At 43.3% G+C, this 26,032-nt stretch overlaps 1 protein-coding gene across 10 annotated transcripts in view; it reads left to right on the top strand.

Moving 5' to 3' along the window:
- The window catches only part of LOC311439579 (uncharacterized protein), a 377,995-nt gene that overhangs the window by 281,879 nt on the left and 70,084 nt on the right, over window positions 1-26,032 (top strand). For 2 of the 10 annotated variants that reach the window (XR_014694836.1, XM_084525451.1), the window contains 2 exons: window positions 15,359-15,513; window positions 21,586-22,394. The exons of 6 other annotated variants lie outside the window; for them this stretch is intronic. Coding sequence is in view for 3 of the 4 variants with exons in the window: in XM_084525451.1 (XP_084381577.1) it covers window positions 15,359-15,360 (2 nt within the window). In the remaining variant the exon portion in view is untranslated. Of the gene's footprint in view, window positions 1-15,358; window positions 15,514-21,585; window positions 22,395-24,248; window positions 24,541-26,032 lie in introns of those variants that run through there. 2 more of the 10 variants (XM_084525453.1, XM_084525452.1) reach the window with 2 other exon arrangements.

Here is a 26,032-nt window from a genome sequence, read left to right as displayed (position 1 = left end):
TTTTTTTATGCATTATTAAGCACCACTTAATGTTATGGGAAGAAAAACTATTATAAAAATGAAAATGTGATTGATATTGGAAACTGAATTTGCTTCTTTCTCTGTGAATACCAATGCAAAAGTATACAAACACTAAATTAAAGGTACTGGAAATTTGTAAACAGTGTTCTTTTCAGTTCATCAGGACACTTTTTTCTTTTTTTACATAAACATTCTGTTAGTGAATGTAGGGTTTGATGAAGAGTTCTGCAACCACTGGACTACTTCAGGCTTCAGCCTTTTTTGCTTAAATAAATGTTTTGTCTTTGCCATGATGCTAATTACCTCTCCGGTAGTTTCCATTATATAAAGCAGTTTTACACAAAACATCCCATTGTTTTTCCTTTGGCATGGATCATGTCATATTGGTTTATCTTGCAGTTAATCTCTGGCCATAGGCAACAAATGAAGCAAGTAGTTGAATTGCTGTAGTCTTCTGGAAGTTAACTTTAAAGAAGTTAAAGTTAAAGAAGTGTGAGGTCTTGTCCATTTCTACTGAAGTGTTCAGTACCCTCCCACAGGGCTTCTGTGGATGGCTCCTGCATTAGCCTCTGGTTTCATTTTGAGCTTGGGAACTGCGGGCCACTTGGCTGTATGACTGACACAGGCATCTGAAATTCAAAGCATCAAAGAATAATTAAAATTGTGAAACTTGAGATCAAGCTTTGGAAGCAGGTTTTCCTTGATCTAGTTCTTGATAAGATATACCGAACCTCAGAGGGCTTCTAGCTTTCCTTTTTCAATACTGTCCCAAATAGGCTAAGGCCAATACTTCCAGTGGACCAGTCTTTGGTAACATTTGCAAAAATAAATAATTTCAAAGCATCTATTCTCTCTGGACTTGACCAGTTCTTTCAGCCATATGTGACTGGTATGATATTTGTTGTACAGAATATAATACAGACAATTCAGGAACATTATAAGCAATGAGAGGGGTATAGAAGAAAAAAAAAAGAGAAACTCAGAATGAACATAAAGTAGGGTAAGAAAATGTGTAAAAAACAAAAACAAACAAAAAAACTGGAAGACTGGGATGGAGGAGGAGGTGCATAACATTACAAACATGTAAAAGGCCAATGTAAATAGAAAAAAATGGAGAGAACAGTTATATTTTGGAAATGATTGTCTGGAGGAAGTGGTGGAAACTTATTACTGAGAGCTCTCTTAGGAAGGGTTAGTTCAACACCTAAAACAGACTTGAAATTACCTGACTTCACTGCAGTCTGTTATGGACTCCTTTATCTCATGACAGCAATTTGTTTTTGTGAGTGCATGAGGTGCTGCATGCCTCAGGCTGAGCTGTGCTTGGTTCTCAGAAAGCTGGTGTAAATATGAAACCTCCCTGTGAAGAGGATTGGGAATAGACTGGTCTTCTATAAGCAATGAGAAAGGATGTAATGAGGTCTAATGAAATGCGTTCTTCTAAAAGCCGATGAAGAGCCCACTCAGGATTGCCCTGCAGTGGAATGTTTAATTCAGATAACCTTAGAACTGTAGACAAAATAGTTGTTGTAAGTAAATTTGGTATTAAGAAGTTTAAACAATTTTAAAGTAAAAATAAAAATAAAGTGTTAATACATTTTTGATGTTGCTTGTAGGAGGAATCAGAGCAGAGGCATATTCCAAGTGATCAGTAACATAATAGCTTAATACTTTGTAGTGAGTTATTTTATTACATATAGGAATGTGTTATTGGAAAACAGAGATGCCTACCAGCATATGCTTTTGTCAATGAAATTATATAAAGAGGATCCCTAATGTCAATCAACCTGCTCATTTACTGCTAATAAAAAGCTGCCTTCTCATTTATATTCACTGCACAATTACTGAACTGTGTTTCAGTAGGAAGCTGACAAGCCCCTTGGAAGCAATAAAATAGAGAAGTTCTTGAAGATCAGAATCCAGCCTAGTCTTCTATGGCTCTATAATCTCTAACAAGTTTCAAAACCTATGGGATTTCTAACTGACCCTCATAAAAATGATCAACACTTCTGAGGATTTAAATTACAAGGGGGGAGAAAACTGTTCTCAATCATCAACCAAAAAATGACCAGATCTGGAGGGGTGGTTAAATCTGACTTTTCTAGATGTATAACCCCGAATTCTGTTTGTATTAGTACTAAAGATGCTTTCATTTAAAGAAGAAAAATGTAATGAAAACTTTTCTACCCCTTATGAAAGTTATGAAAGGGATCACCATGCTGAAGAGACATCATTTTTGTCTGCACGGGAGAAATGCAGAAACATAATTTCTGTACATCAATATAACACCCTTCTCTTCAGCCCTGCTAAGAGTCAGTTTGTGGTACTTCAGTAAGATAAGAGTGAGAGGATGAAGGAGAGTACACTCCAAAAGAAGTGTCTATTTTCTCAAAAGCTTAGGAGGATTTAGTGTTCATTTCCTGATGACATGATAAATATTGTTTTGGGCACTTCTTACAGCCTAAAGTATCCTAGCACCCTAATATCAAGCTCATAGCTGTAACAAATACTATGGGGTTTTTGTTTTGTATAGTTTATACCATTAGGTACTTGGCAAAAATTAATAACAGTGGTATACTTGTTAGGATAAGCTTTCAGTTTTCTGTAAAGCTGCTGTGGAAGATGTTGCTATCCATGCGCCCCTTCGTGGGAGAGCAGAGAGAAAGAAGGAGTTCACCAGGCGGTGGAGTGATTAATAATCCTGTGGTGAGGCAGCCATCGTTTATGCAAGTGCTGTGGAAACTTTTTGCCTCTAAGACTTGTGAACACAGTCCAAGTTCAGCAAATGAAGTGAGCTGCTCATCAGTCAGTGTAGAGTGATAGTGTTAAGTTTATCAGATCTCTGGGAGTTAAGTGACAGTTTTAACATCCAATTCAATGTGCTGCCTCGTGGCATTGGAGAGGTATTTTAGGATGTTTTCTAGGCCTCCCTTCCCCTTAGCCTCAAGGAAGAGCAATCTGTGTTGCATTTTTCCCTTTCCGCCAGCGCTATCGCACTTTCTGACTGGGTTGTAGTGTCCGTCTCAACACCCAGGATCGTTTCTCTGTAATTTTCCCTAATTCCAACCAGGCTCACACCAAGGCTGGTTACAGCTCCCACCCTGCTTCCTGGCCCCATCCCGCGGTTACGTTTCAGGGCTCAGGACCACAGGTAGGGCTCGAGGGTGCAGCAGGGCAGAAGGCAGTGCCTCCTACAACGGCACAGGGCCTGATGCTGCTCAGAGAGTACCTGATCCCCTCAGGAGGCAGCTGTGACGGGATTTTCCAGGTAATGCCATGATTAATGCTTTGGGCTAAAACATACCCGTCAGAAAGCCTTGACGGGCCTGACTCGCTGTGCAGCTTGGTTTGAGGCCCGGCAGCGCGCAGGCCTGACCCGCCCCTGGTACCCTCCCGCCTCTGTGTACCTCAGATTTTGCCCTGTAGTGACATTAAACCCAGCTATTTCTCACACTGTTCCCAGTTAAAATATCCTAACACCTATTTAGTTGTATCTAAATCACTCATGTCAGAAAGCTGTTCTCTCTACTTTGATTCCCGCTGTCCATTGGCCTCGCGGTGAGGATGATCACAGGAGGACAGGACGGGCTTTGGCACTCTTTTTGCCCGTTTGTAATCCTTTTCTTGGTTCAGGAGCCTTGGTCCCAGCTGACTGGGAGGGAGGTAACATCCATCTGAGCTGACTGAAATTTAACATTTTGTAAGCAGGGCAGGGAGGGCTTCTGGGGTGGTTGGCCAGAGAAGAGCCTGTCAGGAGGGCTTGATGGGGACTTGGCTTCTCCTTTGGCATAGGGGACAAGATGTGTGTAAGGCTGGGAACATGGGTGGCTGAGACCTTTGCTGGTGGACGTCAGCATGACTGCCTGACTTGGACGTGCAGAAAGTACCAGAACTGTACATGTGGAAGGAAGAATATGGCTGTGTCAGACAGAAATTCTTTTAAACCAGTAAGTAGCTAATTTGGGAGGAATGAACCCCAGCCCACAGGATCTGATTTAGCTGTTTTCTGGTGGGTGGCTGGCTGGCAGTGGCAGAGAGACCCAAGTGGTAGTTGGACAGTGTAACTGGTGGGTAACTTCTGCTGTTCACCTGGCAGTTACGGTCAGGATGTGACCAACACACGGCGGCTCCACACCTAAACAAAGGGACACTGAAAGATGCCACCTCCGTGCGTGCTGTGTGCTACAGCCCATGTTCTGCTCCTGAAAGCCTCAATGCCCACGTGTAATAGCTCCTGTGGGAGGGAGCTGTGCTGACACAGTATGCCTCAGGTGGTAGGGAAAGATGCATGTGTCTTAATTTATTTGTGAAAAAAATAATCCATTAAAACAGCAGTCTTCTTTCACCCACCATTTGGTGAAGCCTATAAGTAACATTATTTAAAAAATAAATGAACAACACTGCCTTTGATCTACTAAGTATATCATTGTTTAATCCAAATTGCTTATCTGTATATAGCACAGCCATATGCAAAGAAGCAGCCAAGCCAGAACAAAACTCTGTGTCCCAAAAAAACAATTGATCTCCTGAGAGAAAATGAGTTCTGGAGTTGAGAAGGCACCCCCACTGCAAGCATTACTATTTTGTAAAGAACAATGTACAAAGTTGTAAATACTCCTTTCATAAATCTTGTTGTACTGTTGATCCTTTTGGATTTTAGCTGTGCAGGATGAAGGATGCTACATACCTGTTTCTGTGGCTGTGGTTATAAATCCAAAAAGACAAAGGCAGAAATGAATCCACCTCTGAAGAGGAACAGCAATTTACATGTTTGATTAATGTAAAGCAATAATAAGATTTATGCCAGGCCAGTGAACGGGTGGTTCACTGAATTTTGGTACCATGTCACCACTGTGCAGGTGTGCCTGGAGGTGTTACCTGCAGCCGTTTGGGCTGGGGCACTGTAAATGCAATGTGAGGCAGCCGTGCAGAGCCCTGCACTGCCGAGCTTACATGGCAGTGGCTGCAGGGCAGTTGTATGGGCTGTGAGGAATGTATAATTGCACAGATAACAAATGGGAGAAAAACGATAGACTGGAAGAGAGATCTAATGGAAGCTAATCTGCATGGGAGAGAACCTTGCTTTCCATGCATAAATTCAGAGACCAAGCTTCAAAGAAAGCTGGTGAGCATCAGCAGGGGTTATAGAAGCTGCCAAGAGTGGAGTTCTATGGAAATGCCACAAAAATGACAATATGTTTACCCCAGGATTACTTTCCTATTGTTGCTCATTTGCCTTAGACTTTGCCCATATATTTTCCTCTTTATCCTAGTATTTCTCCTCCAGATCTTAGTACTGGAAAAAGACATGAATTATTCAAGGCACAGGTGTATGTATGCAGTTGCAGTAATCAGAAGACTCTTTTGAGAAGTAAAACTTTTTGAGTTTCAGCAGACTTTAAAGATGATCTTATCTAACAAGTTGGCACAGACAAAATATGCAACAGAAAGCAGTAACTCAGCAACAGTATAATGATAATATAGGTAGAAGTTATTTGCTATGGTACATTACTATAGATCAATTATGAACTTTAAAGGGCACATGACAAAGGCTGGTGAGAGATGACATGCAGTATATTAAGGAAATGTCTACTGATCTGGGGGCCCGCATCTCTTCTCATTTCCAAGGTTTTCTTTAGCCCCAACATGCAGTAATTGCTGTTTTCACAGGAGTTCAGCTTATTAAAATATCCAAATATCTCAGGGCACTGGAGGGCATGTTGCAGCTGACAGATCAGTGAGAAAACAGATTTCTGGGAAAAGTACCCTGTAATTGAAAAGAATAACTAGTTACAAATTAATCGTTTGCCTTGGCTGGGAATTACTGCGTGCAATTGCACTTCAGGCCTTTGGTTTTTCCAGTTGCCATTGGCCAACATATAACACTTGCTCACCCTGATCCCATTGAATCTGCAAAAAAAAGGTGGTGGTGATTGATTTCCATGGATTCTGTTTTGCTTTTACTTGGCGCCCTTTTGAGAAAAGGGACAAGTGGTCATATATACATGTAAATCATCTGTGGACTTTGTTTTTTGGAGGTAGGTAAGGGTTGATTTTGTGTGTTTCACCAGCTGAATTCTGCTTCTGGGCGATGAATAAGTCAGTAATGAACATGTGAGAGGCAGTATGCCAGCCCGAGGGTCAGGCTAAGCCATGCAAACAGCAGTGTCACAAAAGTTCCTCAGAAGTGATAGAGTGGGCAAGGTTCCTTGGGGTGCTGCATAGAGGGGGCCAGGCTCAGTGAAAGGTTTATCAAGTCCCCACAGCACCAGGTATTTTGAGCTGCTGCTGTTAAAGCGGTCTTGAAATGTCCTTTTCCTGGTTGAGGCTCCTGTGACAGGCGTTATAAGGCACTTCATTTCTTTAGCCAGTGATCTCTGCAGAGAAGCTCACAATAGAATGCTGTACAGGAAAATAAACTTAAGGAGAATCTTCGAAGGAGGGAGAGGCTAGGTGGTTTGGTTAAAAGGTGCATTGTCAGAAGAGGAACAACCCTACAGAAAGAACTGAAACACAGAAATTGCAGATCCCCTTAAAAGAGTTAGTCTTGATCAATATGTTTAGCATCTCAGCTACGTTCTCTGTCTGATTACAAGATCCTGTAAGGAGAGTCAGATATTTGTTTTCTTGCATTTCCCATAGGGCACCAAACCCTCTGCCAACACAAGATAGTGAGAAATAAAGATGATGGATTAAAGGCTCGCTTATACATATTGCACAGAGACTTTTTCAGGACTTTAAGTTTGCAAAGACAGAGATTCTGAGAAGATCAATGACAAATCAGTACAATCAGCATCCATTATTGACAGTCTGAGCCCTCAGTAGGGGTCTTCCTTTATGACCAAGAACAGTAATTGCATTTTAAATTGGCTAATGCCCATTAGGTGGTGAAAACAGTATTTCATGTTTCTGTGGCTGGAAGCTGAAACAAAATTCAAGTTGGAAATAATTCCTAGTGAAGAGGGTTTTGCCTTGGGAACGAATACACCAAGGTGGAGGTAAAATGCCTTTAACTTAAAAATTTCCAATCAAGACAGGAAGGTCTGCTTTCTCTGATTAGAGACCACTCAGATTGCTGCAGGAGGAAATTCTGCCACCTCTGAGGCTGGCAGTAGGCTTCAAAGACAGTACATGTACAGTCCATCCCGGTCTCAAGTCTATGATGCCTGTAGCTGATAAAGGACAGCCACTGGGGGAGCTTCTCTGGAGAGGGAAGAAATAGATGTGCAAAGGTTTGCCCAACCTGTGCTTACGGGTGTTGGGCCAGGCACCACCCCTGCCAATAAGCAGGAAAGACCGAGTCTTCGTCAGCTTGCCAGAGCCCGAATGCCCCCAGGGATGTGGCCAGCAGTGCCCCAACCCTGCAGAGTGTTTCCTCAGGAGCTGCGTGTGGTGCCTTAGCCACCTTGCCTCTGTTGTGGTGTGTTAGGAGAATGGCCAGCAAGACAGAAAAACATTCAGCGTAGATATTTTTCTATTAATTAGATCAATTAGAAACCCTTGCTTGTCAGAGCTCCTTCCCCTGGTTCCCTTGCTGCAGCAGGAGCTGCCAAGCTGCTGCACCGCGCCCGAGGCACAGCGCAGCCCTCGTGCAGAGCTCTGCTGGGCTGGCACGGAGCACGGCTCCCTATCGCTGCCTACCCCGTGGCGCTTCCTCACGTCCCACCTGCTTCCCTGTCGGAGTTTCAGTGAACTCTTTGCCACCTTCCTTCGGGCAGCAGCACAGGAACAGCCTGACTTTCCTCTGAGATTTGTGTTTTTGAGCAAAAGTAGTTCAAATGCAGCAAAAGAAATTCTTCCACTTCTCTCTCTCCTGCTTTTCCTGGGGCTGCTTGTGCAGCTAAAAAGCAGCATCAGTGCGAATGTCTGCAGCCTTCAGTTCTTCACGTATTCGCGGTGACCACAAAAAAGCCCCTCTTACTGCTCGGAGCCATGACCGATGTGTGGCTGTGCACCTCTGGTTTCTGCTAACCCGTGATGGAAGGGAGGTTTCCTGCTTCAACACCTGTAGGGTCTGACACTATGCCCCCCTTCTCAGCACACATACCTTGGGAAGTTCGACAATCCCCAAAGCCCATGCTGAATCAAGACGTGCACACCTCCAAGCTGCTGCCCCAAATGTCAGGCCACTTTCTCTCTTGGGCCCTCCACAGCTGCCCCCGAACCTTCTCCCCGCAGGGCACCGTGCACTCGTGGTCTGTGCTTGCAGCCGCATGTTGCTCTCATCTTCATTTCCTCCACTGAAAGACAGAGATAAATGTGGAAGATTTAGGAACAAATAAGGCTATAAGCAAAGATTAGCAGCTTCAAATGGTGTTGCCTGTGCGTGCTCCCAGGAGGGAATAAAGGACGCAGAAGCGTGACAGAGCTGGGAGTGCACCAAATGCCCTGCTGAAGCACTGCCTGGGCTACAAGCACTAGTGCAAATTTTTGCTTTGCCATGCATGGCCTGCAAAATGGGGGCATTATTCACCTGCTCACAGGTGAGTGTTTAACTCCTTCCTCGCTTTATGCTATGCTTTCTAGCAGTACTGAAAATGCTGTCTGGTTTCTTCGCTCAGAGTTAAGCCAAGATCAGAAGTATTTCAGGTTAACCCAAACTTGCTACACAGCAATTAGCCACAGCCTCAGTATTTCTCCATCTATCAACCAGAACTTTTGCAGCAGCTTCCCTTTCAATTTGTCCCTGTTGATGACAACTGTGGCTGTGTTTTGCATGGAGTTTTCTATTCACAAAAATAAGAAGGGGGGTTTCTGGTGCTGCCAGGGACTGCTTGGTGATGAGGGCAGCTTCCAGAGCCCTCCCAGCAGCACCATTGGCAAAAGCCAAATGTACCACTCTGCCCCCCCTCTGGACAGCAGCTCGTCCAAATAATTCCTGCGGTCATTATTCAGCAAAAAGCAGCATGAGCACAACAGTCATACACTTCACTTTCTCCTTAAACCGTATTACATCTGTAACCAAAATAATAGCGTGATGTTTTGGTAGCCCAGAGGAGAAAGCAACTTAGCGTATCGCTAACATCTGAGTTGGGCTCTGAGGCTCACCTTTAAAAAGAAACTTTTGAAGGCTTTTAGAATAAAATCAATTTGCACTTGCTTATTTGTTTTCCTCCTTTGAGAAAATGACGAGACTTGGTGGTTTACAACAGAGCTGTGCTTACATCCTGATGTGTTCCACTTGTTTCTGTGGCATCTATTAGCGATCATTTGCTGTCCTAGTTTTACTCCAAAGTAATGGATTTAGAGCATTAGGCACTGATATTTTCAGTATTATAGACAAAAAAAAAAAGGGTAAATGAGACACAGATAATAGTGTTTTTTTTTGTTTGTTTTTTTTTTTTTTTTTTTAAATATTTTAAAAATAGATTTAGGGAAACAAAAACACACACAGAGAAAAGGTAACCACCAAGACAAGTATTTTAATGTTGTTGAAGCCTCCAGTGTTCCTCAGCTGCCAAGTGGAATGACTTGTGGGGTTTTTTTGTTGATTGCAGAGGGCTGTGAAGCAGGACCCGTCTGGGCTATGGTCTTTACAAACACAAACCAGAAATGCTGCCTTACTGCTGTCTTACAAAACTGCTGGAAGAGTACCCTAGCTTAGGAGCACTGTTTGCTTATCCCCTGAAAGGTACCAAACAGCACTCCGTGGCTGCCTGTCAGTGCATGCTACCTTCTTGGGGAAGGGAGCCCTCTGAAGCACCGCTGTGCCTGCTCCTCCTGGCAGTGTTTGTCAGGCATGCTCGCGGCAGGAGCAAAGCTGGCGGTCAGCTGGCAATCCGATGAGGAATAGGAGGTGAATATGGCAACGTGGCCTGGGTGCCTGAGTGCTGCTTACTGCCAGACAAAGCCTCCGAAGGCAAATGTATGCCCCTGTGACTGCTGCCTGTTGGCTCCTTGTTGTTGCCAGAAAATCAGGTAAAAATTGTTGGCTGTAGCTCAGGGCACATCAGCAAGTCGGAATGAGTTCTCCCTCAACAGCCGTAACCCGAAGTGCACTCTGCTTCGCTGTGCGCCAGGTGTGTAGGTATTTTAGCAGGGTAAGCCCCACCACAGAACTTTTGTTTAAGCAGCTTGATGCTCATATTCGTGGGCTCCAAGTGAAGCTCAATGACGTTCAAGCAGAGCAAAGTAGCTGAAGTAAACCAGGAGGTTCTACTACAGCTGCTCATTTTCCTCATTTTCTTCCAATGAAGATGTGATGAGTAATCTATTTTAACTCAGGCTCTCTTGAACCACTCTATTTTCTTCTTGTTTGGTTTTGTTTTCCTCCTGTAGGTTGTCTGTTGCACCTTGAACTGTCACTTTGCTGAAAGTTTTTGGGGGAAGAGTGTTTATTTTTTTCTCAAACCTCCACAGGATGCAAAGTGATTGACAAGGTTAAATATATATATATATATATATATATATATATATATATATATATTCTTTATTAGTTTAGATTATTCCAGTACTTAGTGGTTTCCTTTTTTGTTCTTGGCATCCCAAATTCTAAAGCTTTAAGAGCCTTTAACTAGATAGCCTGTTTTATTGCATTTTATAGAACATTAATTTCTCATTTGTAACAAGGAACATATGCTAATTAAATAAAATACTTCTTATAAAATGTGTTGTAATGATTCTGGTATAAAACTAATAAACAGGCACAGGGCATATTCTACTGAGCAGCGTTCATTTCCATATAAAAAGTCCTTCCTTTCACATAAGGGGAAACTGCAAGAGTTTGGACCTTTATTCTGATGCAGGCTTCTAGTTTCTAACCTTTCGTGTGTTTTTAAGATAACCCTTTCCTCATGAAAACCTTGTGCTGATTTTCTGCTTTCTTTTTTACAGTGTATTTAATTGCCAAGCCATAATTAGCTCTTCCCTTTTGTTTTCATTATTTACTATATTAGCAGCCGCTTAGTTAAAGTGTTCCCGCACACCAAAGTGCAAGTCAAAATATTCAAGTGAAATGCAGCTCGGCTTTTTTCTATTTATATTATTAAGAATTGAGCCTTGCAGGCAGGAGGTAAATCTATTTGAGTAGGTTACTGGATCATTGCCTCCTAAGTATAATTAATGCCTGATAGTGAACTTATACAGTCAAATTGAATCTTTATATCCCAAACATCCAGTGCTGGCAAAACTGGAGCGGAGGGGTTGGAGCTGTCACTTGGAAAACCTCCTCCCTCTTTTTCTGACCTCTGCTTTTTTTTTTTTTTTCTCTGATGTTTTCAAATGTGAGGATAAATGTCACAGTATTTCTGTCTGCCTTATTCCACGGGGAGGTAAGAAAATTCAGCAGTTTGCGGGAGAGTGGCTGCCCTTACCTGGGGGAGCTATGTCAGTGCCTGCTGCTGCTGGGACAGGGACCCGCATAAAGCGGTGGCTGAATGAGTCCTTGGTTGCAAGCACATACATCTTCTGTCTCTTTCCCCTCCTTTGATGAAGATTGTTCTCTTTGGCTCCTGTAGCAGTCTTGATATAGCATTCTTAATTACCTTTAACCTTATTGCTCCTCAACTGTGTAAATCTCCTCGGAGCATCGGTATTCATCCTGTGACAGCGAGGAGCAGGACAGATCTGCTCCTGTGACACGCTAACAGGAACCCTTGCTGGGAGCCCTGTCCGAGGCATTCTCGCTTTCCCTAGCATCCTCCCTGGGTGGAGATCACGAAAGTTAATCACTGAAAATCCACGACCCTGGATCGCTTCAGTCTCTGCTTACTCAGGAGAAGAGAGATCAAGGCAGGAGAGTTTTGGAAGAGCTGTTGCACCTCCCCGATGCCCAGGGAGCAGCCGTGTGTCTGTCTGAGGGCGGTTTGTGAGTGGGGGTACCAGAGCAGCCGCTCCTCTCTGCCCCTCGCATGATGCTGAGGATGCTCTCAGTGCTGCTGCCCCGCTGTGCGTGTCCAGCTGCTAGGGTAGGAGACTTCACACCTCGTCACTGTCCAGAAGCCTGTGCAGGCCAAGGGCAGGATAGCAACATCTAACTGGCTTTTTTTTTTTTTTTTCCATAGAGCATTACGGGTGTGTTGATAGCACCGCTCTGAGTCACGCCTGTGTGCTTGAAAGTAGTTGTGATAAACTCTGCTTCTTCCCTGCCTCCAGTCCTTTGCATCTGGTGTGTCAATGGAGAGGAAGGGATCCTTCCTGGGAGCGAAGGGGGAAAATAAATCCTTGCTACATTTAAAAACCAACAGCAATTTATGCTAAAACAATAGCACAAATTTAGGGAGGAAAACACACAAATGAAAAAAAAACAAAACAAAACAAAAAAAAACCTATGCTCTGTAGTTTTTCAGTATAAATAAATCATAATCCTGTTTTAGAGAACTATAATTTTTTCATAAACTTGTTCCCTCAGTCGTCACTGTTTGCTATGCCGTATGATTGCACAATGTGATAATTTTCTTTTTCCCTATTTACATCGATTTACTTTCACGTGTTCTCAGATAATGTTATGAAACTTCTACTTCTCAGCCAGTTAGTAAAATTATAGCTCTCTAGAATCCGGGTAAGACCTCTCCAGATCCAGCAACTTTGCAGTTCCCTGGGAACATACACCGCTGTGAAAAATAGCGTGTGGGGGGCGTCGTTTATTGCTTTTAAATAAAGCAGTGTTGTATGTACTTATCCTACCATTTAGGTGACGTGACTAGAGGGCTGTGGGGACACGGGAGGAACACCCCGAAGTAACCAGGTGTCAGGTGCTCCTGATGCCCTCAGCCAGTTCAGTGTTCCCGTGCTGAAGCACACGAGCACTTCTTGTTTCCTCTGAGGGACTTGTGAACAAAGCAGTGGTGTACATGTAAGCTGCTCTGTGTCTGGCGCTGCTATAAATATTCAGTGCTTGGGGATAGCAAACAACACAGCAACAGAGAGGGAGGGATAAGTAGAATGGCACCACTGAATGAAGCTTTGTGCCTGCTGCTTCAGTTTTCCTTCCAGGTTGTGATCTGCACTGCCTACGTTCAGTGGCTTGCTGAGCTCTGCAAAGCAGCGAGAAGCTTGTTCGAGGAGCTGCTCCTGTCACCTGAATGTCCGTATTCACCTGGATGCTGAGGTGATAGGAACACTTACACCTTCAGGAATTTTACTTCTTTGTTAGCCGGATGTGCAACGCTTGGGGAACACAAAACATGGGTAACTTCGTTCATTTTGTGTGTATAGATTTGGAGAGAAAAAGAAGGAAATTCTTCTTTCCCAGGACACACTACTGTATAGGGCAATGTTTAACCCTTCTGTGATATTTTAACATACACGCCATAGATGCTTGCTGTCCTGTGCTTCTTCCTGGCACAGCCCACCATCACCTGAGCCTAGTATTTTTATGTAAAGCTCCGTGTCTCTTTTTATACTTGGGAAAAGGAGGGATAGAAAAACTGAAGGCCTCAGGGAGGTCTCCTCCTATCGTGTTAAGGCAATTCTGTTCCTCTGTCTTCATGTGCTTTGGTCGTAGCAGAAAAAAACCTCTGTTGAAGCTCTATGTATTTAATGATACAGAGGAGCTCAGCCCTCAGTGTTTGAAATGAAGAGGTTTAACTCTGAATCTTTGCATCGTAAAGATCTGTCAGTGGCTTTAGAAGAAATTTTACAATAGTAAGTGGGTTTCTGTGCATCTCTTCTGTTACTCTTACCTAAAATTCCGTTTCACAGAACCGAAGGGAGGTGGATGCGTGCAGTGCAGGTAGCTGTGCAAGGTGAGATTCCTCCTGGGTTCTCCATCTGTGTAACGCCTTCAACTGCAGTATTCACAGCAGAACGTGACGAGAGTAACCAGTTTGTAGGAATGAGATTTTGTGAAGTAACAATTTAGGAGCATGAGTTTGTATGGATTATTTTCAGAATGAGATCAAGAGCTTCCACTTCCGTACCACCTCCTGTTCCTACAGAAAAATCATTTTGGCAGCACTGGAGATGTAAGAGTTTAGAAAATAGATATTTTTATAAGAGCAGTGTACATTCTGGAGTGCTCAGCCTGTCGAGTGTCCTTTGCCAAGCATGTTCCACATTTGTTCTGGAAAATCTGTCACTGGGAGAAGGCTGAGTGGTGTTTCAGGCCCATCTGTCACAGTTCCCCGACACCTGTCTGCTGGTTCCTCACCAGGGTCTTTCCGTGTCTCCATCCATACTTAATTGCACACGATCCTGCGCTGTGAGGGTGGGTGACATCCGTGATAGGCACTCTGATAGGCCTGAAATTTTTGATGGTAGGTTGGCTGACACGAAACTGGATGTCTGAACTGTGCTAATCTTCTGTTCTGGTTTGCTAACTGTGCTCATCATACCTGGGCCCATGGAAAAAGGACTTTTATTTAACAGAGTGAGGGGGTTGCTTTCTTCACCCTTCTGCACCTCACGTGTGCTGTGACAGCTTCGGTACCTGCCGGACATGGCACTGTTCTCTTACAACTATTTTAGATTACCCTGGGTCGTATTCTGTCCCAGCCCTGGGGAATATTAATCACCATTTTATTACATTCGGCTGGAGAAGTTGGAATTCATTATTGTAATTTTTAACTACACATTATGGAATGACAATGAGATTGAACTAACATACACTTATTAATTAACATTAATGATAACTCGGAGGAGAGAGAAGCAGTCTGCCAGCTGTAGGTTTTTCCACACGATGCTGAACAAAGTAGCACAGAGCCATCTGAAGTAAGGCATTCAAAATTATCGTTCAGCAGTTTCAAAGCAGAAGTCCTTTTACTGCGAAACACAGGTCAGACTGCATCAGACCGGGATTTAATTTAACGTAGCGCCTACTCCTCCTTTAGTTTCCCAAAGCACAAGCAGGCATCTTGTGCTAATCTGCACCTTGTTTACGACCGGCCAGATCTGGGCTTGCCAGAAGCTCGCCCAGCTCCACTGGGGGCACCGGGTGGTGGGAGGCTGATTTACACCAGCCGGGGTTTGGTCCGCGGCCAGAGGTGCGTGCATAAAACAGCAAAGCATGAGAAATATTTAAAAAGAAAACGGGAAGGCTAGCCAGTTGACCCCACTTATTCCTGTTCCTCTTTAGAGCCTGCTTGATCCAACACCCACAGAGTTTAATAAGTTTTGGCTCAGATCCCACGTGAACAACAAGATCCTAAATTTTTGCCCAAAGGACATTAGCAAAGGGACAAATGAGGTTTTTTTAGCATTTTACACTCCAAGTAGGAAGCACGTTTGAGGACAAGTTGCTCTTCTGTCCAAGCATTTGTCTGAAGTACTTGCAAACTGCCTGTGGGCTCGCTGTCTTTGCAGACCCTCGCTGACAGAGATCAGGAGTTGGATGAGGAGTTTTTCCTTGACACTGCAATGTTTTTGCTTCTGTGTTTTCTGTGCGCCTTTTCCCATGCAGGACAGCAGCTGCGTGTCTGTATGGCAGGTGCCATTGGCGTATACAGTTCCCGGGGCCAGATTTTAAAGAACCTCATATCTTTTGTCGCTGACCGAAGGGCTCACACCTCACAACGCTGTGCTCCGATATTAGTATAAATCCAGCAGCCACTGCAGGTGAGTTGCTTGTGCATTCTTTTTCCCGTTATAAATACCAGTGTAGTTTGCATAACAGCTTCTGCAAATCCTGCCCTCGACCTCTGCTGCTGTTCACATCTAAATTAAATGCCTTCCATTTATTATCTGCACACTTCATTTCTTGACCAGGCATTGTGATCATAAACGTTTTATAGGAAGAAAAAAAAAAAAAAGTTAGGGAGTTTGCATAAAATTTGCTTTGTTATAGACTCTTTTTTATTGTATACTTGACAGTCTTTGAACTGTGCTTCAGTTTGAACAATGAGAATAATAATATTTCATCTCACACTGTTTATTTTTGTTTATTTACATTGAAGTATTTTGGAAATAGGAATTGCTTTTTTTCTGGTGCTTTTTACCAATAGTGTTGTGGTCGTTCATTTTCCTCACTAAAACATATTTTAAAAGATATTTCCTTTTTGTTTAAACCTGGTGTTTTAAATCAGTCTTTTCCCTTTCACACACGTGTGTTTGAAAGTACTGACTTTTGAGCAGAGTTACCATTTCCAAGTTTGTTTCTAAAGCAGTTTCTGTGCCGTTAATTTCTTAAGCATTAGCAGTCAAAAAGACAGTGAGTGTATTTGACCTATTTTGGCTTTGGCAAATTCTATTAGGACCCGAACAGCGTGCCTTTGACGAGCACCTCAGACAAATGGGGTGTTTGAGACTACTCAAGCCAAGTCAATATGAAGGCACTGCTACCAACCCTTCTGTAGTGGGTTTATGTGGCAAGGTTTTGGTAGCAGGGGCCATCGGGGTGGTGTCTGTGAGGGGGATCGAGAAGCTGCCCCTTGGTTGGTGAGGGCCCCGCTGCTGGCCAGAGCCGAGCCAAGAAGCGATGTTGTGTTGCGCCTCTGTGAGAGCAGATTTAAGGCAGGGAAAAAAATGCAATACAATAGTTACTGTGTGATCTTCTCGTCCTTATCTCAACCTTTGAGCCCTTTTCATCGTATTTTCTCCCCGTTCCTCTTCGAGGAGGGGGAGCGAGAGCGCGGCTGTGGTGGAGCTCGGCTGCCCACTGGAGCGGAACCACCACACGTTCCCAGGAGGGCTGCGTGTGGCTGGGGCAGGCAATAACCTGCTCAATGGCAGACAGCTTCCCCACGGCCTGGGCTCACACACAGTTATGGAGTCAGCTGGGAGAAGGAAAATGATTCCATATTTCCTGTCACGCTGTAGATGCGGGAGGCAAAACAGAGATGGGAGGGACTCGCCTCCAGCACTGCCCGCGCCGCTCCGGAGCAGTAATAGTGTAGTCGGTCTGTGGTTGGGTTCAGGATGACCCTCAGCCCAGCACGGCTGCCAGAAGAGGGCTTCATTTCCCAAACACAGGACAGAGGTGTCACATACGCTGCCGGCTTGTCTGTTATTGCCATCAGCTGCTTAATGATGCTGTCTCCAGCTTTCCGGGGGAGTGCTGTTAGCACCTATTCCTCAGCAAACTGGAAAAGTCGACTGACTCCGCCAGCATTTCGGCTGGAGGTTTTGGAAGTACTGATTACTTCAGCCTTTCCTTTGTCAAAATGTCTAGGCATTCAGACAAAAATACGCAGCACTAGCTCTACAGCACTGTTAGCTCTCCAGGGAAACGGGAAGGGAAGGAACCTCCTGTGGGAATTCTCCATGAACAGGCAACAGCAGCACATCAGCTATTTTAGCTCCTTCTTTGCAGATGGTTTGACAATCTGTTACAAGCTATCCCCCGGCATGCAGTCTTCCCTCTCTGCTTTTCTTCAAGTGACGATATCTCCAGGTATCTAGCTCCAAAAAACACTTCCCTGCGATCCCACTGATACCCTCTGTATCATGAGCTTTCCGCAGATATCCACTGATCAGCAGGATGACTCTGGATCCTATTATAATCTGCCAGGTAGAAATAGATAAATCTATTAGCCCGGGCTCAGCTTGTTTCATCATTGTGACAGCTTCCCATGAGCCTGCATTCATCAGGTTCCCTCAAAACATCCAGCCCCCGCATCATCTGACAGCTACATTTCCATGACGGAACTCCAGGTTAATACATCTCTAATCTTTATTTAATTACTCATTAATAATCCAGGTCCTGATCCCTTCACCTCCTCTCCCTCCCTCCTTTTCCTTTTTTTTTTTTAATTGATTAGCGAATATTTGCTGGGAAACTGGTCTGATGGCTAAAATTGTTGCCACGAGTGTTTTGGCGTGAACTTCATGGCAATTTTGTTAATCAGAATAAAATAAGCACCCAAGGATCTTTTTCTTCTTACTAGAGGAGACCAGGTACCTCCAGTTATATATAGCAACAGGTTTCTGTCCGACGGGGGCGGCAGCACGATCGCTGTGCTGTGGTACGTGCTGTGGCAGCCATTCTGGCAATCACGTCACACATGGGAATAAGCACTCCCCTCTGCACGCCCTGCCTTGTCAGTTACCCATCCTGAAAACACAGGCTTTGGTATCTTTTCAGGTCCACCGGTGTAAAACAGGAAGGAGTAAAAATAGACCAAGGGAAAAATAGGTAGAAAGGCTCAGACCGTTCCTATACAGCACAGCTGTCATATTGCTGAGACACCCTCACCTTGTCTGCAAAGGAAGTGTTACTGGGCAGTGGGAAGTTCTGTTGTGTTGTATTTAAACTGATTCCAATTCTAATTTTGTAATTTTCAGTGGTTTTTGTCAAAATGCCTATCAGAGGGAGAAACCTGAAATAAACAGAAGCTGAGGTAAAGCAGGCTGAAAGCAGTAATTGTTGCATTGCAATTTGTTGAACAATCAAATCGCACGAAGCCTGTAGCTTCCTTTCTAAACACTGCATCTGCTCAGGTTAGGACTGCAGTACAGTATAACTGGCTGGCAGGTTTCTGCACAGCATCCAGGTGAGCTCTCCCGTGCCGATGACCAGCAGGCTCAAACTGTGGCCTTGCACTGAGATATGTAGCAGCTTTAGCCCCGTTGGGGTCAGTTCTTTAATAAGTCTTTCAGTTCTTCAGCTCGCTCTCGTTCAAGTCAAAGTCATGAGCCCCTTTCTGCCTCCTTTTCTATTATGCAAGTCACTGAAGTTCCTTCTCCATCTTCAGATCTCTTTGTTGAAGAGTTACAAAACCTGAAATGAAATCAGTTCTTTTAGTTATTTACTGATGGAAAAGTGGGAGACGCCCGATCTGGTTGCTGGAGCAGTTGCTGGGGCTTTTTGCCAGAAGCCTGTATTTAGCAGGGGGAGGTGTTCCCGGGCAAGCTTTAATCCTGCAGGTAACAATAGTCATAAAGCCACAGTGACTTCAATTGCTTCAGTTACCGCTAAGGATCCATGCTCTGCTCTGCTCTGCAGCTTTCTGTGGCTGCAAATCTATTAATAATGATGACATAAGATCTTGCACTGGGCCAGCCTGGGAGTATATCAAACCAAGATATCTCACCTCCTACAGCAGGAAGCGGTGGACATCTAAGGCAGGGCGATATTTCCAAGGTATGTTCTCCAAACCTCCCGTGAATTGCAGCTTAAATCTGAGACATATATAGTGCCTTCGTGGAGAGAAATCTCAGTGGATTATTTTCTAGTATTTTTTCCAGTCACTTTTTGAACTCGCATAAACTTCTAACATCTCCAGCATCCTCTGGTAATGAGCTCCGCAGTTTTAATTGCGTTTTGTGTGAAGTGTCTTTTTTCTCTTATGCTTTTTAAAATCTGTCATCTGTTCATTTCATTTAATTCCCCTTAATCCTTGCATTTGAAGAAAAATGAATAGTTGTCCTCTGTGCACTTTTCCATTGCTCCATTGATTTTATAGACCTCTATCATGTCGTCTTCATTTCTCTCTACTCCAAAAGGAGAAGTCTTAATCTACTTAGCCCTTCCTCATGTAGGAACAGTTCCTTACCCTTCTAAGCTTTCTACCTTAGCTAGCTATGGAAATAGAGATTGCAATATGTCTAAACCATTGACAGATATATTTTTTTATACTGACTGTACTGTTAGAAAGCTGTCGCAGCTCTATTGTAAATATTTGTCTTTGAAGACTTTTCAGTAGCCAATGTCTGTTAAATTTTCTGCAGAGTGAGAGGCAGTGCTCCCAATCTCCAGCCATTGCAGAAACATCCTCCATCCCCCAGAATTGTGAACTGCCTGGAGCAAGGGGAAGGGATGGGTTTATGAGCAGCGTGGCACGGAAAGGGCATGCACAGTAAGTCACGCAGAGAAACTGCAGCATATGACAGCTTTAAAGGAGATAAGTAGAAACGGATAAAAAAGCAAAAATTAACTTTCCACGTTGATCCAAGTGGGAGATGAAATCTCCAATATCTTCACTGGGCACTTTTTTTTCTCATCGTTTGAGGGATGGAAAAGTTGTATCAGCCTAGTACTGACACTACTGTGCTGTTGCCTTCGAGATGTTGCTGTCCATATTTGATCGCCGTGGCTTGAACTTCTCATTCTTGGCTCTCCAGGTGTCTACCAGGACACTCCAGTGCTAATACAAAGCACCAAAGACAACTCCAGTCCTGGCCCTCTCTTTAAGAGACCCCAGGAATTGTATGAGGAGAGCACGTAGTGATTAAAGCCACTGCACTTATTTTCACTTGTGAGCTGAGTTGGAATATTCAATTTAAATCTCAAAACCAGGCAGTTAGAAGCTGCCAGTCTAATTGATTCAGTCCTCAGATTGGTTTCCCTTTCATTTCCAGGCAAGGGTTTGGATTGATTTTTATTTTTAAATCCAGATTGCCGTGTCTGCCCTGTTATGAATTACAAAGAACTTTCCTTTCTCCATCTTTGGCAGAGACTACAACTATAGACCCTTGAAATTAGATTAATTTCTGCTAAGAAAAATAAATCTATTTTATCTGTAACATCTATTTCAGGGCTTGGCTTTCTGAACACCATGGCAATGTGGCATTACCTGTGGTGAGCAGTTGTATCCTGGTGGCTGCAGGGTTGCTGTTGGTGTGGGTAGGGTTTTGTTGCAGTACTTTGACCTTCTGCCTGAGAGCATCACCATTTGTTGCTGCCTTCTCCCACTACCCTATAGCTTACTTGGGATATGTCTATAAAAGTCTTTTGCATTTTGACTTCCATAGTTCATGACTGGATGCATAGCTCTGCCCTGGATATGCGTTTACTTCTTTATTTTCAGCATCATATGTGTGTTGACAGTATAATTTCCTTTCTACTGGTTTCAAAGTGATGCAGGTAGAATAACAGATAACACTTTTAATAAGCCCTTTCTCCTACAGGGACAGGTTGTTCTCTTCTTCCCCGTGCTGGAGAGTAGCTCGCTCCTACTGGCGGTCCTTATGGTTTTCTGGGACTGGAAGGCACAAGTAGACAGTGTAAGGCAAGCTAGCTTGGAGACAGCAAAGGCCCAGCCAGAGATGGCCTTGGTCTTCAGCCAAATTAATTACCTTCCTATTTTACATTTCACTAGCCTTTCTGCTCACCTTCAGGTTAAGCTGGCACAACTTCTGAGGAAATAAAATAAAAATAAAAACTAGGAAATAAAGCCACAGCGTGAAGTTGTCAGCAGACTCAATCATGTGGCTCTGCAGGAGATCCCCACACCTGACTGATGACAGGCAGTTATCAGAGGGAAAATCAATGTATTTGAATGTTGGTTTTTGTTGTTTTTTTTTTTTTGTTTGTTTTTTCTTTCCATATGACTGGATCTGTGGCATACAGGCAGGAAAACTGAGTGGAAAGGTAGCAAGCCAAACTAAATTATTTCTGGAGGAAAACTAATTTCCTTTGAACAAATGAAAATACTCTTTTTTAGTTCCCTCTCTCTGGAAGTGCTGCTCACTCAGGTTAAGATATTGGTGTCCATTGGGGTTTTACTAAAGTTTAAGATAACAAAAAATTAAGAAAGAGTGGACCAGTGTACGTAACATAGAAATAAGCAATTCTGTCAGCATGAAACTTTGCCTATGTTAAAATATCACAACAGGAGGAAGATTTTGCATAGCTGAAGAAAATCTTAGCAAATTTGGAGTTGGGCCCGTTTGTGTTTCGCTGCCAGTACACAATTCATATTCATAAACATCAACTTCTGGAGTCTCGTTCGTGTTCTTTCCATGTTCCAGGGTAGGGAGGGTGGCTCGCAGAGATACCTGAGGTGGCTAAAAGAGAACAGAAGAAATCTCTGGTGCCTCTCACGTGGTTCTTGTTTTGCATGGGACATTTGCGATCTAAGATTTAATTGTGTGGCAGCAACAAGTTTCTATGAATATGTTATTACTCGCTGAATTCACCACTGCATCCAAGTAGCCTATTTCATAAATATTTACTAAATAGCGAGCTCCATTCAGGGCGGGTTCCAAAGAATTTAACGGCATCGAAATGTGAATGAGACGAGCGTGTTGAAGGTGGGTCCACTCCTGGATCTGTTACACAGCTCTTTTGTTAAGCATAGCAGAAGACAATTTGCATTAGTGAAATGAAAAATAGAGAAATTAATCAAAGACCATATTTTCTGGATAATATTCTACCACCTCAGCTCATGATGGATTTGTTGTTGACAATAATGCAAAATTAGCATGCACAGCAATTCCATCTCCCTGAAACAGATCCATGAAGGGTCTGAGCTGGAGCAGCTGGCACGGAAGAGTCTGTTGCAAATCAGAAGGATATAATTACTGTGACGCTGTTTGAGAAGAGATGGACTTCAAAGATGCACATCAATCAAGAAACACTGGAGGTTAATTCAATGTCTCGGGAAAAGCCCGAGTGAATCTTAGACAACATAATGCCATGAAGATGGATTTGTAATTTCAGGGCTTTATATCTCCATGAGTGTTATTTTTGTAATATTGATATAATACAGTGGAAAGCTGGAATCAAAATGGTTCCTTTAGATACACTATTATCAAAAGGTCTCTGCTTCTCTTTTTTTCTTACCTTGACAGCTCTGCTTCCCTCAGGCCTTGTAAATCTCTCTTCTTGCTAGACAAAAGTGCCATGCTGAAAATAAATAAGTAAACACATATCATTGCCACCCAGAAGTTCAAACGCTCCCTAATTATCATTCCTTTTAAGCCACTGACACCACTCCGTATTTTACCTACGCACACCTATGGATCAAATCCTGATCTGAGGCTTGCTTTGATCAGCAACGCAGCAGCTCATGTTCTGTGCTCTGCTCTCACTGACTGAAACATTTAGGAGAGAGAAAAAAGAAAAAAAAAATCTTTGAAAATAAGTTTCCAAAGAGAGCTCAGAGAAGAGCACATGCCCGGTGAAAGGAGAGTAGGAGGCTCAGGGTATCATCTCCAAGCTCTGGTTGCAGCACAGGCAGTGTCACTGAGGTTTTCCAAGGACTTTCTGAAGGTTTGTGCTCTCCTCCTGTGTTGGTCACCTCTACTGGAAGCGAGATCGCTGTCACTGCCGTGACTGATGGTGTTTGCTGCTTTCAGATAGAAGCAGAGCTGCCAGGTTATTCAGGTACGTGTGCCCGTGGTGCTCGGCGGTGGGGACGTGCGCGTCCACCTGCAGCTGTACGGAAAGCCCAGCGCCTTGGTGACCTCACCCGTAACAAGCACAAGAGTCTCTCTTCGCCACGGCTGCTCGTGTGGTCGGTGGCACTCCAGTGAAGCTCTCTTCCCAGCCTGCATTTTTCTCACATCCTCACAACAGGATTCAGGAGGCATTGAGCGGTGCACTCTCAATGCTTGGCTGGCGTCCTTTAGATGTAAATCATTTCATCAGTAAATCGTGTGAACAAGGGATTTCTTTAAAATCCATAGCACTGCAAGCCTGTGGAACAGGGCCCATAGGAGACAGTTAATAAGACAGAATCTGCAAGGAGACAAGGAGAAAGTACCCAGTGTTTTGCAAGATGGGAAGAAGGTAAAATAGTTAAAGCCACTCGTTGGCTTTGGGTGCATCTCCTTGGCTTGGTGTCTCATCAGCTTAATGTGGAGTAGGCCCACCAAAGCCACAGGGGAAAACAGCAGCAGTTACCACAATCCAAATATAAGCAAGGAAACATGACACTCACAGTGCAATAAGGGTTAGCCAGTTTTATGTAGAAATATCTGGTTTTAACCTTATGGTGAAAAGATTTTTTTCCTTCTCTTTTTGTTTTCCTGCTATATTTTTCAGTTACCACAATTTCTTAATGTCAGACCTCATAACAGGAGAGGTAGTGGACATGATGAGGATAAATGAAGCCAGTAATTTCAGGGAAAGGAAAAAAAACTCACGGGGATTAGTCATCTATTCCAAAGCAGCCAAGAATTGTCTGTAGGAAGATAAAGAGGGAATAGAATATTAATAACTCAAAAGTTATAAATAGGGTGCAGGTGTCCTGTTTAAATAAAGATTAAAACATTTGGAGTCAAATTATGTGTCTTGGTAGAGATGTGTGCACTTTAAAGCTTTTTGGTCCAAGCTATTGGAAAATGAACATAATTCCGAATTCTGAAAAATATAAAATACCCTTCTTGTTTTGTCTTACCAAACGCATTAGAGCGACTCTCTGAGGACATCTGCTTCATAGACTCCCAAGCACTGAAGTTAAATTAAGACAAAGTAAGCCCATGGCATATGATATACCATTCAGCTGGTGGCACATAGATGTCCAGTTGAACTTCACTTACATTCTTCAGGCAAGCCTGTATTTCCTTCAGCTCCCACACGGATGTAATGTGTATTTCAGATGGCAATGTATCTTTCATGTAATGTAAGTTAAAGACTGCAGCAAGGTTGCTTTCTTTGATTTAACCAAAATCCCTTGGTTCATCCACAGAAGCCGTAAAGGCTTTCACAGACTTCTCCTGTTCTGCTTGACCCACTCTGGGAATATCACTGTGCAATGGCTTGTGCAAGATCTCCTCTCTAGGCCCATCCCCAGACCATTAGTCACCTGCAATATATTGCCCACAGGCCCTCCCAGCTCTGCTCGTGGCCACTGGAGGCTGAACAGCTGAAACTACGGCTGAGTGGAAGATCAGAGCATGGGCTGCAGCGTTACATGCTTGACTTGGTACCTAAAGGCTTCAAAAGGGTCGGAGGCAATGCAGCTCTGGTTTGTTTTGCAGAGGAGGCTTATTTCCCAGGCAGCAGTGAGACTTTGCTCGCTCCTGCTAATGGCATCAGATGCACAGAGGCTGCAGGAATGGGGACAGTCTGTCCTCTTGTCTCTCTAGGCAAAACAGTTTCCTTTTACACCTGCAGTTTCATGATGTGTTTTGTATCCTTCTAACGCAGCACCAGGCCCGCTGCTCCCCGCTGCCCTCCTTCATCCCATCCAGCATGCAGCAGCTCCAGGAATGAGCGTGCTGATGGTTTGATATAGCAGCACACAGCAGGCTTACGTGGAGGCTCTTACGTAGCACCTCATGGCTGGCCAGAGCCTTAAGGACCAGTCCAGCAGCATATTAAACCCATTTTAATTCAGGGCAGAGTCCAACAGGTATTTCACTCTTAACTGCAGTGGGATTTTACCCAGTGCTTACCCAGTAAGCACCAGCTGAACTCCTCTTCCGAACAGAGGCTTCACCCAGGGAGCTAAGATAAAGTCAATTTCCTTTGTGGATGTTTGTTTTTAATTTACTCTTTCTACGTTAGGGATAAAATTAATTGCATTATATTTATGTGTATACATACATATATATTTATACATACGTTTAACCATATAACTGAGTCTTTTGCTTTTCTATATCTTTGGGAAGTTAGGTAATAAAATTTAAAAGTAAATGTGACCCTCTGTTAGCCAGGCAATCTTCTAATAAAAAATAAATTATCTCCTACTGAGTATCACACCAATCCAGTTGCTTTCTCTAGGAATATTTGCATGATAATCTAATCTTGATGTAAAAAAATGAAATATTTTTAAATACTGACAAATATCCTTTTCAAATTATATTTGGTAGGAAAGAAGATGATTTAGTTCTAAACAGCCTTATCCCGTAGGAAAAATAGAGTAGGCTGCACTGAAGTTTGAAACATTAAAATCTATATGAAGGAAATTGTTATAGAAATCATAATAAAACATGATTTTTAAGTGCAAATAAACATTTCTGCCATTTGAATGCAGATATATGTTCATACTTAGTGCCCAACTGATGCTAACCTTGTCTAACCCAGTGTGTTCTGAAATTACACGGGCTTTCTGAGCTTCCTCTCCCCCCGAGGACCGAACATTTAACTGTAACAAAGACTGATCTGGCTTGAAACAAAATACTTAGGAGTGCCTTACTCGTCTCTAAACCAATTATTCTTTGTGTTCTTTCTGTTAAGAAGCCTTCCACAATGCAATTCCTGATTGCTCAGCATTCAGAGAAGAGTTGGTGTTACATACCACCAGCGTCACCATTTGTGTTTAGATACAGTGCTAACATCTAGCGTTAAGAAGAAGAAGCATCATGGAGTTAAACTACAATGTTAAGTGTAATTTTAAAAATTATCATTTCTGAAATTCAGGATATAAGCAGTGCATGAGGAGAGGTTTCCAGATGTAAAACACCTGAATCTCATCCCTTGTGGGATTCTGGGGACTTTAGAGACATCGTTCTTCCTTCTCTCCTGGAA

Source organism: Aythya ferina, assembly GCF_964211825.1.
Source record: "Aythya ferina genome assembly, chromosome: 7".
In the NCBI taxonomy this organism is placed as follows: domain Eukaryota; kingdom Metazoa; phylum Chordata; class Aves; order Anseriformes; family Anatidae; genus Aythya; species Aythya ferina.
The sequence above is the reverse complement of the archived record's forward strand: the minus strand, read 5'-3'. Positions and strand labels throughout refer to the sequence as shown.